Source organism: Agelaius phoeniceus, chromosome 7 (genome assembly GCF_051311805.1).
Source record: "Agelaius phoeniceus isolate bAgePho1 chromosome 7, bAgePho1.hap1, whole genome shotgun sequence".
NCBI lineage: Eukaryota > Metazoa > Chordata > Aves > Passeriformes > Icteridae > Agelaius > Agelaius phoeniceus.
This window is the reverse complement of record NC_135271.1, coordinates 12,365,608-12,378,306: the sequence shown is the minus strand read 5'-3', so window position 1 is coordinate 12,378,306 and position 12,699 is coordinate 12,365,608. Positions and strand designations below refer to the sequence as shown.

Here is a 12,699-nt window from a genome sequence, read left to right as displayed (position 1 = left end):
TGCCCTTGCCTGGAAGCAGCTGCATGGACTAAATCCTCAGGTACACATGCTAATCCTCAGAAAAAACACAGCAAACCAGCAGAAACTCATGCTGCTCAAGCTTGTAGGGAGTTTTCCAGTGAAAATGCCACAAAACAAAAAAATCTAAAAAATATTTTGAGGAATTACATCTACTTGCACGCCAAGACAAACTGAGGAGCTGCATTTCCAGAGCGACCAAGGGAGCAGGGGCAGGAATGAGAGGTTTAAAGAGCTCTCTTCAGCCCGGTGTGAAGGTGGAAAAAATTCAGGATGCCCTGAAGATCGCCCAGGAGGGGCAAGGCAGGAGGTGGCAGCGGCGCTGTCCCTGTAACCCCCAGGCAGGGACCGCGGTTCTCCGGCCCCCTCCAGTGGCTACAGCACAGGGAGAGGCCGGCAGGATCCAGCCTTTCCCAAATCCAGAGCCATCCTGCTCCTTTTTGGGCTGCAGGTGGATCCACCTGCCCTCAGGTCTGCTCCTGCTGCTGTCCCAAACCATTCTGACCCTGGGAAAAGCCAACAGGCACTGCTGGGCACTTCTGGAAGTGGCACTTTGTCCCCTCTGTGGTGTTGTGCCACAGTTTTCTTCACTGGAAGAGGAAGGGCTAAAAAGGTACTGTAACTCAAGTTGGGGTAAAAAGGGCTTTACTTGACTCCAGGGACTGAAAAACAAGAAACAAACAAACAAACAAAGCTCCAAAACCAACCAAAAAACCACTTCAACCCAACAGATGCCTTTCCCCCACCCTTTGCAAAATGAGCAGGAAATTCAATTTGCATCCCAGCTACCAGCATCCCGTGCCCTGGAAATTCTCCCCTAGCAACAAAAGCAAGAAAACCAATGTGAAAGGACAGCTTTGGAGCAGCTTGGCTGATTCCAGACCTGGTTTGGTTCTTCAAGCATTTGCCAAATCTTCTTATCCTGGCTCATTCAAGCTTCCAGCAAGGCCAGGCCATACAGACTTTATATATCCTGCACAAATAGAATGGGCATTTTTCAATATATGGGATGTACACTGCAGGAATATTTAATTTTCCACCCACAGCTTCACAAAGCTCAATTTTTACTCACATTATCTGAGCATGTCCCATGGACAACATGGGAAAAATACCTGTAAAAATGGATTGTTTTGTTGCATAGGAGGGAATGGTGAAGTCTAAGTTAAGGCAAAAAGAAATGCTGTTTATATAGTGTGAAAGGACAGAAAGGCATCAATTATTGAGATTTCATACTGGAAGACTATTGTTTCCTGGGTTTAAAAGGACATGGTAAGGCACAGGATGCAGGGTTTTGCCCTATAGGACAGGACAATGAAGTCTATGAATATCCTGAATCTATTTCAAGATTATTATCTCTCTACAGTGAAAATTCCAAATTCTCTGTGTATTAAACCAGCTCAGCAAAGCTGGGTTTAAGTAGCCACAGCAACCAATCTCCACAGGGACTTCATTCCAACAGAATCCTGGGCGCTTATAGCTTAATTTCATGTGAGTTGTGCCCAGGTTGGACTCATTCCAGGTTGGACTCATTGCCCAGTTGTGCCCAGGTTGGACTCATTCCAGGCCCTCAAGCCAAAGGTTTGGCCATTTCCAGAGGCAAAGTCCCTCAGTGAAGATGGAAGTCGGATGGATGATCCAGGCACTCCAAAGCCGTGATTCCACATCTCCAAGTCACTGATGAACCTCAGGCTGGTTTGCTGCTGGGCTGGGAGAACCATCCTTAGACCTGGAGAGATCCATGCTCAAGGGAATCCTTTGGATGGAATCTCTAATTAACATTGTAACAGACTCAGCTTTAATTACAGACCAGACTTACATCAAGCACCGAGTTGAGTCCATCCTCTCAATTCCTTTGGGCCACCCTCTGACATTCCCACTGAGGAATATCAGCTCACTCATTGCAGCTCATTCCAGGTGGAACCACCACCCAGAGGGGGGCTGAGCACAGGAACAGGGAATGCTCCCAGCCCCAAGGAACTCCAGGAGCATTTGGACAATGCCCTCAGGGGTGCACAGGGTGGGATTGCTGGGCTGTCTATGCAGGGCCAGGAGCTGGACTGGGTGATCCTTGTGGGTCCTTCCAGCTCTCCCCACAACCATCCTACCACCTTCACCCCAACTGGGGGTCCCCTTTACAAACCAACTAAAAATCCTCAGGGAAAAACCAACCCCAAAAGCTGTTCCCGTGGCATTTTCTCAAGCCAGCCCTTCTCATTTTCTGCCTCCCCATACTGGAGCTTGGGAGCACAGTGAGCTCCTGCAAACCATTATGGATCCCCCAGCCAGGTGCCAAGAGGCTTTACAACCTGTTTGCATCTCCCAGGCATGTTCACACCTCTATAAAGCCAGTGCACAACTCGCTGCCAGCGCCGGGAAAACCAAAACCAGCTGCAGGCCTGGGAAGGGAACGGTGTAGAACTGCCCCTCCTCACCTGCCCACAGCTCCACTCCACTGCACCTCACCTGGAGAAGGTCTGGAAATATCCTCTGCTCTGGTTGGCTTTTGCATTTATTTATGCCTCTGGGAAAAGAACATTTTGGAACCAACATTGAGGCCTACAGGGTGAGCTCAGAGGGTCCAGGGACAGGGCTTGGAGCAACCCAGGATAGTGGAAGGTGTCCCTGCCCATGACCTAGGTGAGCTTTAAGGTCCCTTCCAACTCAAACCAAGCTGGGATTCTCTGATCTTTAAGGTCACATGTGGAAAATTACCTTTGCCAGCTGGATGAGCATGGGAAGAAGAGCAAAGAAAAAATCATCCAAAAAAATTAACTTATAACACAGTGATTTTACTTGAATCAATAAAGTTAAAGCAAGTACCAATTATCACCTGAGATTTTTCCCAAGATCCTAAGGCATCACCATCTCCATCCTTCTAAAGTTGCTGTTCTGACAAGGATTCCTCTGCACTGAGCACATCACTGGCTGACCCTGAGATTGCAACAAAAGGCTACTGACTCCCTGCAGAATGACTCTTCTGGGAGTTTGTGGCATGAAGAGGCACTGGAATTGAAAGGAGCCCAGGCTGCTGGATGCAACATTGTGATTAGAAGCACAAAATCTCCCAGCTCCTCAAAATAAACCCCTTTTTTCTCCCTTTTCCACGATGCAAACAAAACAGACCCGTTACGTGGATCTGGGTGGGTTTTCTCTGGTCTTACCATGGGATATGGAGTAAAATGTAGGTAGGAACTTCTGGTTTTATGTGCTGTGATGGGAAAAATAGTAAAGTAGGGACACCTTCCCCACACAGAAATGCCACAGAGACCCCAGGTGTGTGTGTGTGTGTGTGACACAGATCAGTAACAGAGGTTACACATTTGCCAACAGCTACAGGATATATTGTATTTGCTCCAGCAACACCCACACACTTTAGCAGCCTCTCCCCAAGGAGATAAGACACTGAATCACTGCACCCTAAATCTGGAGGAGAAAAAAAAATCCACAGGAGCAGGGAATTATGTGCACTCCATGAAGGAAAAAGAGGCAGGATTGGCACCTGGCTCTGTCAGGGCACTCATTTACCAAGTCAAACTGTCCCCAAAAGCAGCCAGCCGCCCTTTAACTGTTTTCATGGAGTAAAAATTGTTTAATGGGGTCTGGGATGGGAAGGCTGTGGATCAGATCCAGGCGGGATTTGCCAAGGATTCTCCGCACAGCTATGCGGCACAGAGACAAGAGGCTCCGGGCGCGGCCTGCAAGGAAAAACACAGGGAAGCATTACTGGGGAAGCAGAGAGGGAGAACAGCAACACTGAGGCAGGGAGGGAGAGCTGAGTGAGCACAAATCCTGCCTCGTGAGGAGGTCAAAGCTCCTGGGTTTGGAGGAGATTTCCAACTGCATGGGCAGGCTGGAAGGGCTGGAGACCATGGAGGCCATCGCTGCCAAGCCCACAGCAGGACCTGAGGGAGCAGCTGGAGCTGTGCCAGGGTCAGGGTTAGGTTGGATTTTAGGAAAAGGTTCTTCCCCCAGAGGGAGCTGGGCAATGACCAGGCTCCCCAGGGAATGGGCACAGCCTCAAGAGCTCCAGGAGGGTTTGGACAACGCTCTCAGGGTGGGATTGTTGGGGGGTCTGTGCAGGGCCAGGGGTTGGGCTGGATGATCCCTTCCAACTCCACCGTTCTATTTGGATCATTTTAAAATTATGTCAACAGCACTGGCTGCCAGCTCAGGCCTTATCCCAACTTTCTTTTGAGGGCTTCCTTAGAGTCCATGGAGAGCTCTTCCAGCACAGGGATAGTGGTGCCCATGCTGATTCAGGAACTGGACCTCCATGGCACCACTTCATTATCCCATATGCTCCACCTGAGGAGCCCTATTTGCCTACTAAACCCAGGCCTAATGGAACTCCAGCTTATGTGAGCCTCCCTCCTCAGAATCCCAGGCAGGTTTGAAAACCAAGCCCATGCAAAGCTGAGTAATCTGGGCATGTAAATTGTATCCCACAGCCTGAATCCCTTTGAAATTTCTCTGGAGTTCAAGAGGGAAACTCCACTTGCACCCGTGGTGCCAAGCTGTGGCCTTCACCAGGTGGGTTTCCAAGGTGCTGCACTTTTCCCCACCATTTTCACCTCCATCTAAGCTTCCTCCTGCCCCTTTTTACCACTGTTTGTGGCTTTCCTTCCCAACCAGTCTGTCCAGATCAAACTCCCTCCTGGATCCAGAGCCCAGGGTCACACAGGAACAGCTGGGATGCACCTGTGTGGCTCTGGAGAGCTGGTGATCCACAGCTCCAAAACCCAGCTCAGATAGGAACCCTATGCCTTGGAAAAGTCAATGGAAGAGAGCCGGGAGAGATAAAAAAGGCGGAGTAACAGAGGTTGGGCTGCTGAAGGACTCAAGAGGGGAAAACACCGTGTGAAGGTGCAGAATGCAACAGGGGAAAAGGAGGGAGAGGAGAAGTCATTAATGCTTTGTTTGCCAGCTTGTTAGACCCCACTATCTAATTGCTGAAGGCCCTTGAAGTGAGGACACCAACACAGCTCAAACAACCCTTCCAAAGCGCTCTCCCGCACCCACAGCGCTGCTCCAGGGACCCCAACCTCACTCACCCCTGGCTTCCTTGAACACCTCCAGCGCCTCGGCGTTCACCTTGACCCTCCCCGTGGCCTCGAGCCCCAGGGCCTCCACCTTGACGAGGTTGAGATCCGCACCGAAGTCGACGAGGAGGCGCACGAAGGCGGGCTCACAGCCGTGCCGCAGCACGGCGTCCAGCACGCACACGGGCGAGCCCCGCGAGAAGCCCTGCACGTTGATGGGCCCGCAGCAGTTGAAATCCGGGTCGGCTCCCGCCTGGAGCAGCAGGCGGAAGCAGGGCAGGTTGTGGTAGGCAGCGCTGATGTACAGGGGACACACCACCAGCGTGGTCAGCGGCCGCAGCGCCTGCCCCGGCCCGCGCGACGCCGGCTGGTGGTTCACGTCCACGTCCGCGCCGTACCTGCGCCAGGGAAAGGGAGGGAAGGTTGGGAATGGCAAGGGATGAGGCTGAGGGACATGGAGAGAGAACCTCTGGAACCTGCCCGTCCCTTTGGAAAGGGATCTGGGGGTGCTGGTTGACAGCTGGTTGAATACGAGCCAGCAATGTGCTGTGACAGTGCTCACAGGGGTCTTAGGATGAGGGAAGAGATGAGGATCTGACTCCATGTTACAGAAGGCTTGATTTATTATTTTATGATAAATATTACATTAAAACTACACTAAAAGAATAAAAGAAAAGGTTCTCAGAAGGCTAGCTAAGCTAAGAATAGAAAAAAAAAGAATGATAACAAAAGGCAGCTGTCTTGGATGAGCTAATCAAAAATCTACCTGTTGCATTCCACAGCAGCAGACAATCACTGTTTACATTTTGTCCCTGAGGCCTCTCAGCTTCTCAGGAAGAAAATATCCTAAGGGAAGGATTTTACATGAAAAGATGTCTGTGACAATGTGCCTTGGTGACCAAAAAGGCCAATGGCTCCTGCCTGCACTGGCTTGCCCTCCTGGTGGATTGTTTGGGTTTGCATGGCCAGGTTTTGGTGGTGGGAGGGTACAGGGATGGTATTTTCAGAAGCTTCCTGTCGCAGACATCTTTTATGAAAAATCCTTTCCTTAGGATTTTTCCTCCTGAGAAGCTGAGAGGCCTCAGGAACAAAATGTAAACAATGGTTATCTGCTGCTGTGGAATGCAACAGGTGCATCTGTGATTAGCCCATGTTGATTGTTTCTAATTAATGGCCAATCACAGTGAGCTGGCTCAGACAGAGAGTTCGAGCAACAAGCCTTTGTTATCATTCTTTGCTATTCTATTCTTAGCTAGCCTTCTGAGGAAATCCTTTCTTCTATACTTTTAGTATTGTTTTAATATAATATATATCATAAAATAATAAATCAAGCCTTCTGAAACATGGAGTCAGATCCTCGTCTCTTCCTTCAACCTGAGATCCCTGTGAGCAGCGTCACAGCTTCCCCCTTGAGAAGGAGGGAAGGTGGTTTTGAAGATTGATTCCAGTTCTCGTTACCCTGCTCTGATTTGGTGTGGCCAGCAGGAGCAGGGAGGTCATTCCTTCCCTGTACTCAGCACTGGTGAGGGCACACCTCAAGTGCTGTGTCCAGTTCTGGGCCCTCAGTTTGGGAAGGATGCTTGAGATGCTTGAGCGCATCCAGAGCAGGGCAACGAGGCTGGTGAGGGGCTGGGAACACAAACCCTATGAGGAATGTTTGAAGGAGCTGGGGTTGTTTAGCCTGGAGAAGAGGAGGCTCAGAGGTGACCTTATTGCTCTCTACAACTCCCTGAAGGGAGGCTGCAGACAGGTGGGGTTGGTCTCTTCCACCAGGCAGCACTGACAGAACCAGAGGACTCAGTCTCCAGCTACATCAGGGAAGGTACAGGTTGGATATTAGGAAAAAATTTTTCCCCAAAAGAATAATAAAGTACTGGAATGCTCTTCCCAGGGAGGTGGTGGAATCACCATCTCTGGATGTGTTTAAAAAAAGACTGGACATGGCACTTGGTGATATAGTCTGGTTGAGGTGTTAGGGCATAGGTTGGACTCGATGATGTTAGAGGTCTCTTCCAACCCCATTATTCTGTGATTCTGTGGTCCCTACCCTCAGATGTTGGGCCTGGCAGCACTTCTGGGTGGGGACAACAGTGTGATATCCCAGAAGCAAAGATGTTGCCCTCCCCACAACAACCCGGGATTTGGAGAGAGGAGGAACAGCAACATCCTTGCCCTCCTGGTGGGTTGGGTTTGCAAGGCCAGGTTTTGGTGGTGGGAGGGTACAGGGGTGGTATGTTCAGAAGCTTCCCCCATGTTGCTTCCCCCTTGAGAAGGAGGGAAGGGTGGGGGAAGGTGTTTTTTAAGATTGATTCCACTTCTCATTACCCTGCTCTGTTTTTATTAGGCATAAATTAAACTGATACCCCTGAGTTGAGTCTGTTTTGCCCATGATGGTATTTAGTGAGTGATCTCTCCCCTTCCTTATCTCCCCTACTTCTTATCTCTCCCATTCCTTATCTTGACCCAGGAACTTTTAGCTGTATTTTCTCTCCTCTCGTGCCTTGGCACCAGGGATGGCTCAGCCCTGAGCCAGCACCACAGTAATGCTGGATGCTAATGAGCTGCCTGGGGAGCAGGGATGTTTCCAGATGACTCCACTGAAGAGGGATGCTGAAATAACTTCCCTACCAGGACAAAACGGGCCAAAAAAGCAACACAGGCGCTCGATCCCAAACAGCAGGGAAATAGAAACAGGAATCTGCACTCCACAGCGAAACATCCGTGACAAACCCCTGCTCCCAAAGGAGCTGGAGGGGCTGGAATCTACTGGGGATTCCCTCAGACAGTAATTCCATGTACCTCTCATGCAGCTTGGATGGAAAGAAGGAGGAAAACAGCACAATCCCTAAGGAGTAGCTGGTTTTAATCCAAAGCCCTGTCTGTTCTACCCACAGAGGGAGAAAAGGCTCCTTCACCCACCAGTTTCTCTCCCCAAATTGCAAACTGAGCACTCAGAGAACCAGGTTTTTCCTATCCAGCAAGATATTCCTTTCAGGAGTTCATAAAACTAAGGAAAATACCTGGGGACAAATCCTACCTCAAAGCAGGCATGGTTCTCGCTGAAACCAGCAGGGACTGCTCCCCGTCTGACAAATATTTACCCAAATCCTACAGTTCTGAGCATGGCAAGAGTCTCATTCCAACTAAGCACACACAGAACAAGGGCTGAGAGACTCCTCTAAGAGCTGCAGATGGCACAAAGTGCATTTTTCCCCTTAAAATCAGATTACACAAGCATTTGGACAGTTATCTGTGCTGCTCTGGGACTTCCACAGGGCTGTTTAAAGGCCGCTGCCTCCTGAGCAGGCAGCAGATCTCCCTCCATTTCAGTCCTTTCTTCCCCCATTACTACTATCAAAATTCTCAGTGGAAGCTCTCAATTCAAAGCAAACCCCCAAATTCTGCTTTTAGCAGGGTCAGGCATGCACCTGAGGGATGGAGGTGATTTGGCAGCTCTCTTTTTCCCAGTTTTAGCCTGGCAAAGGGATCCTCTCATCCTTGCTACCCTCTGTTCCACTGCAGGTAGCAGTGGTTACCACCACAGCACGATCCCAAATTATCAGGAATGCCATTTATACCCTGGCATTAGAACCCTAAATATTTCCAGCAGCCTCCCAGTAAAATGGATCCCCACTCCATAGCCATGTGTGGATTTACTGTTCATGGATGGGATTTCACCTCTTGCTTGGTTCAGCACTTGCAGGAATGCTCAGGGATCCCAACGGGATTTTCAAACCAGGTGATGTTTACACACCTGCAGCACACCTGACTGGGCTCAGGTTCTCTCAAAATATTCCCCCCTATCTCAGGAAAAGTGTCTTCCTCGTTGCACTCTCCCTGCCAAATCCTGTAGATCTAACATTTTGAAAATCCCTGTAACATAAAGGCTGCATTTTTCACTAAGTAACTCTGCACAGATCTCTGAAACCCCTACTCTTGAGATATTTGAAATTTTGGGCAATCTGACAATTTAGTATTAGCTTAGCAGCCTTGGGAGAGACATTGCCTAATAAAAAGAGATTGGAAAAACTCCAGTTAATTTTTAATCCTGAAAGTTGTCCAAAATCTTGCTTTTAATATTGCTGGTGAGCTATCCCAAGGAGCAGACACATAAATCAAGGCATCAGCTCTCCCTGTGCTGCTGAAATACCATTTGCTACATTTCACCCTGCCTGGGTGGAGAGAGCAGGGGAGATTTTTGGGAATGCAGCGAGTTGAACCCTGTATCAACAAGCCCGTGCTGATGGGAACATCCTCCTCTCAGCTTGTTGGGAAAGGAGCAAGGAGGGGGGGATTATCTCCCCTTCTTCCTCCAAGCTGTACTTGTATGAAAATTCAAAAAGGGAAGAAAATCCCCAAGGATTTTGAATATTTTCCTATTCAAATCCTTTTGTTATTTTCTAGCATTTGAGGTCATCAAAGGGATTCCTTCAATTTTCTTCTCTTTCACTATTCTTCCCTACAACCTACATTTTTCCCATTATGATCCCTTATTATTTGGCATCTGTGGCCCACATAGCTGTCCAGAACAATCCCTTGGACAGAAATCTTCCCTTTTAAAAAGAAGGAATAACCAGGGCATGCCTGGTTATTCCTTCTTTTTAAATGGGAAGATTTAAAGGCAGAAGGAGCAATTCAAGTTCCCACAGCCTCCTGCTACAACTTGAGCCCTGCTGGTGCTGCCTGAGGGAAAACCCAGCACCCAGGGAAGTTTTTTGGGGGAATCCACCTCCCTTGTAACTCCAGTCAGGGGTGTGGGGGAAGTGGGGGGGGATTGCAAAGTTTGGACGTGAATGGATGGCAGGCTCAGAACTGGAGACTCCACTCTTGGGCTTGGATCGGAACAGGTGGGAACAGCCCCGTGACGGGAAATCCAAGGACGTCCCTTTGGGCACCTCTCCTCTCCAATCCAAGAGGCGCGGAGGCTGCAGAGATGGGAGCCCCCAAAAGGTGCAGGCTGTGGGAACAGGTGAGGAGGGAAGGCATCCCAAGGGAGCAGGGGGAAAGGGAGAGGCAGCCCCAGCTCTGACCTGATGAGCTCCCGCAGGATGTCGGCGCGCCCCACCCGCGCCGCGTGGTACACCGGGGTGCTGCGGTGGTGCCGGCTCCCGTTGGGGTCAGCGCCGGCCTTCAGCAGGATCTTGGCACACTCCAGGTGCCCGTTGACCACGGCCACGTAGAGAGCTGTCTGCCCTTTGACGTCCACCAGGTCGATCTGGGCCCCCTTGCGCAGCAGGAAGTCGACGCAGGGCCCGTGGCCGGCGGTGGCGGCGATGCGCAGCGGCGTGCAGGGCAGCCAGCCGCAGCACCACACCGACTTCTCGTTGATCCGGCTGCCAGGGGGGATACAACACAGTCAGAGCAGCCCCATTCCCTCCAGGAGGGTGCCCTCTGGGAGCTTGGGCACTGCCCAGGCTCCCCAGGGAATGGGCACAGTCCCACGGCTGCCAGAGGTCTGGAAGCGCTTGAACAGCGCTCTCAGGAGTGCTCAGGGTGGGATTGTTGGGGTGTCTGTGCAGGGACAGGGGTTGGGCTGGATGATCCTCCGGGTCCCTTCCACTCAGGATATGATTCTCTGATTTCTGGCACTTTTAGTAGCTCCTGTCAATCACCTGAGAGATGCTGCCTGGACAGGTGAAGCAGAGCAGTGCTTGGATTGTGGGCTTTAGTTGTGCCATGGGCTGCACACCTGCACAAACCCCGCCTCAAAAATCACCTATAAAAAAATCAAAACAGCCTCTCCCTTCTCTCCCTTTTTAAAGGGAGATGTCCCAAACTGGTAGCCCAGAGAAGCTGTGCCTGCCCCATTCCTGGAAGTGTCCAAGTCCAGGCTGGACAGGAAGGTCCAGTGGAAGGTGTCCCTGCCCGTTTCAGGGTTAGCATTAGGATGAGCTTTCAGGTCCATATCTGCCTCCCAATTCAAAGACATCACTTCCCTGCTCACTCCATCACCTGTTGAATGGAGCTGTGGGCCCCACCCTCCTCTTCCTGTCAAACTCTGCTTTTTCCCCAAAAAAACCCTCAGCCCAAGGGTCCCAAGAGCCCCAGCTGCCCAGGTAGCAGAGAGAAGGGCTGGCTCATTCTCATTTTTTTGCTGAAATAACACTTTTTTTTTTTTTTTTTTTTTTTTTTTTTTTTTTTTGAGGCTGGGAGACATTTAGCACTCTAAGCAGATTTCCCCATGATGCAGGAAAATTAATTAACTATCCCCACAGTCACAGGGTTAGCACTGGGCAGATTTTGTAACATGGGGTGTTCCAGGTTTATAGTTGATTATAATCCGTTTTGTATGTTTTCCCCATTACCCGTAGGCTCCCGTTTTCCTGGTATCACATTCCTATCCTGATCTGCAAAGAGTTCATGCACAGCTGCCCCAGCCTCATGAGCAGCTGTGAGATCTGCCTCCTGGGAAACAAGGGGAATGATCTGGGGGAAAAGGGAGCATCCTCTCACCCTGACACCACTCCCATAAAAACCTCCATCTCTGGAATTGTCCAAGGCCAGGCTTGGAGCAACCTGGGATAGTGGAAGGTGTCCCTGCTCGTGGCAGAGGGTGGGATAAGATGAGCTTGAAGGTCCCTTCCTACCCAAACCATGCTATGCAAAAAAAAAGGATGAGATGGGGCTCGCCAAAAGGAGCAGGCTGTGGGGACAGCAAGAGCATCCTAGGAAACACCTCTCCCCAAAACCAGTGGGTGGGATGGGAGCCCCCAAAAGGTGCAGCTGTGGGAACAGTGGGAAGAACACCCCAACACCTCTCCCAAGAAAAAGGGCTGAGATGGGAGTCCCCAAAAGGTGCAGGCTGTGGGAACAGTGGGAAGAACACCCCAACACCTCTCCCAAGAAAAAGGGCTGAGATGAGAGGCCCCAAAAGGCGCAGCTGTGAGGGCAGCGAGCGCAGCGTCCTCCCTGACACCTCTCCCACAAAAATCCCCATCCCTGGAAGTGTCCCAGGCCAGGCTGGACGGGGCTTGGCGCACCCTGGGAGGGGGGCAGGTGTCCCAGGGTGGCACTGGATGCTCTTTAAGGTGTGTGTGGCAGGCATGCCCACCTCTGGAAGCTCTCGTCCTGCAGCAGGCTGCGCAGCGTGGGCAGGTCCCCCACGAAGGCCGCGTCGTGCAGCCGGGTGTCCTCGCAGTGCTCCAGCGGGTGGTCGCAGAACTGCTCCCGCAGCCACTCCTTCAGGTTGCGACCTGCGCTGGAGAGAGGCACACGGCGGGTCAGAAAGGGCTGGCAAAGCGCTGCGACCCCGCTGTCCCCCGGCACCCCCCTGCCCACGGTACCTGCCCGGGGCGGGCGCGTCCCCGCCCTCCGCCATCGCGCCCCGCCGGCCCCGCTCTCTCGCCCTGCCCCAGTCCCTCCCTCGGCTCCTCCTTCCCGGCCTCCCTGCCCGGCCTGATTGGCCCCGCTGCGCTTCCTGATCCCCTTAAGGTGGATCCTCCCGGCCGTGCTCCGCGGCCTCTCCTCCCTCAGCCGCCCGGCCCGGCCGCTCGGTCCCCTCAGGGCGCTGTGGATCCCGCTAGGACAGCGGGGGTAGAGGCCGGACAGCTTCCCGCAGCTTCTGTGGGCTCCTGTTCTCCCCGTTTCTGGTCATTTCACCGATCTTATCTCAGTTTTCCCGCAGCGCAGCTTCCGGCATCTT

General features: G+C 51.5%; 1 protein-coding gene across 1 annotated transcript; it reads right to left on the bottom strand.

The window, feature by feature from the left end:
- Window positions 1-646: 646 nt before the first annotated feature.
- ASB1 (ankyrin repeat and SOCS box containing 1) lies at window positions 647-12,422 on the bottom strand. The gene is made up of 5 exons (XM_054653108.2): window positions 12,341-12,422; window positions 12,109-12,255; window positions 10,088-10,390; window positions 5,070-5,455; window positions 647-3,713 (listed from the first exon to the last, which is right to left on the bottom strand). The coding sequence occupies exons 1-5, from the start codon at window positions 12,373-12,375 to the stop codon at window positions 3,580-3,582; spliced, it is 1,005 nt and encodes a 334-aa protein (XP_054509083.1). The 5' UTR covers window positions 12,376-12,422; the 3' UTR covers window positions 647-3,579.
- Between the last annotated feature and the right edge of the window lie 277 nt (window positions 12,423-12,699).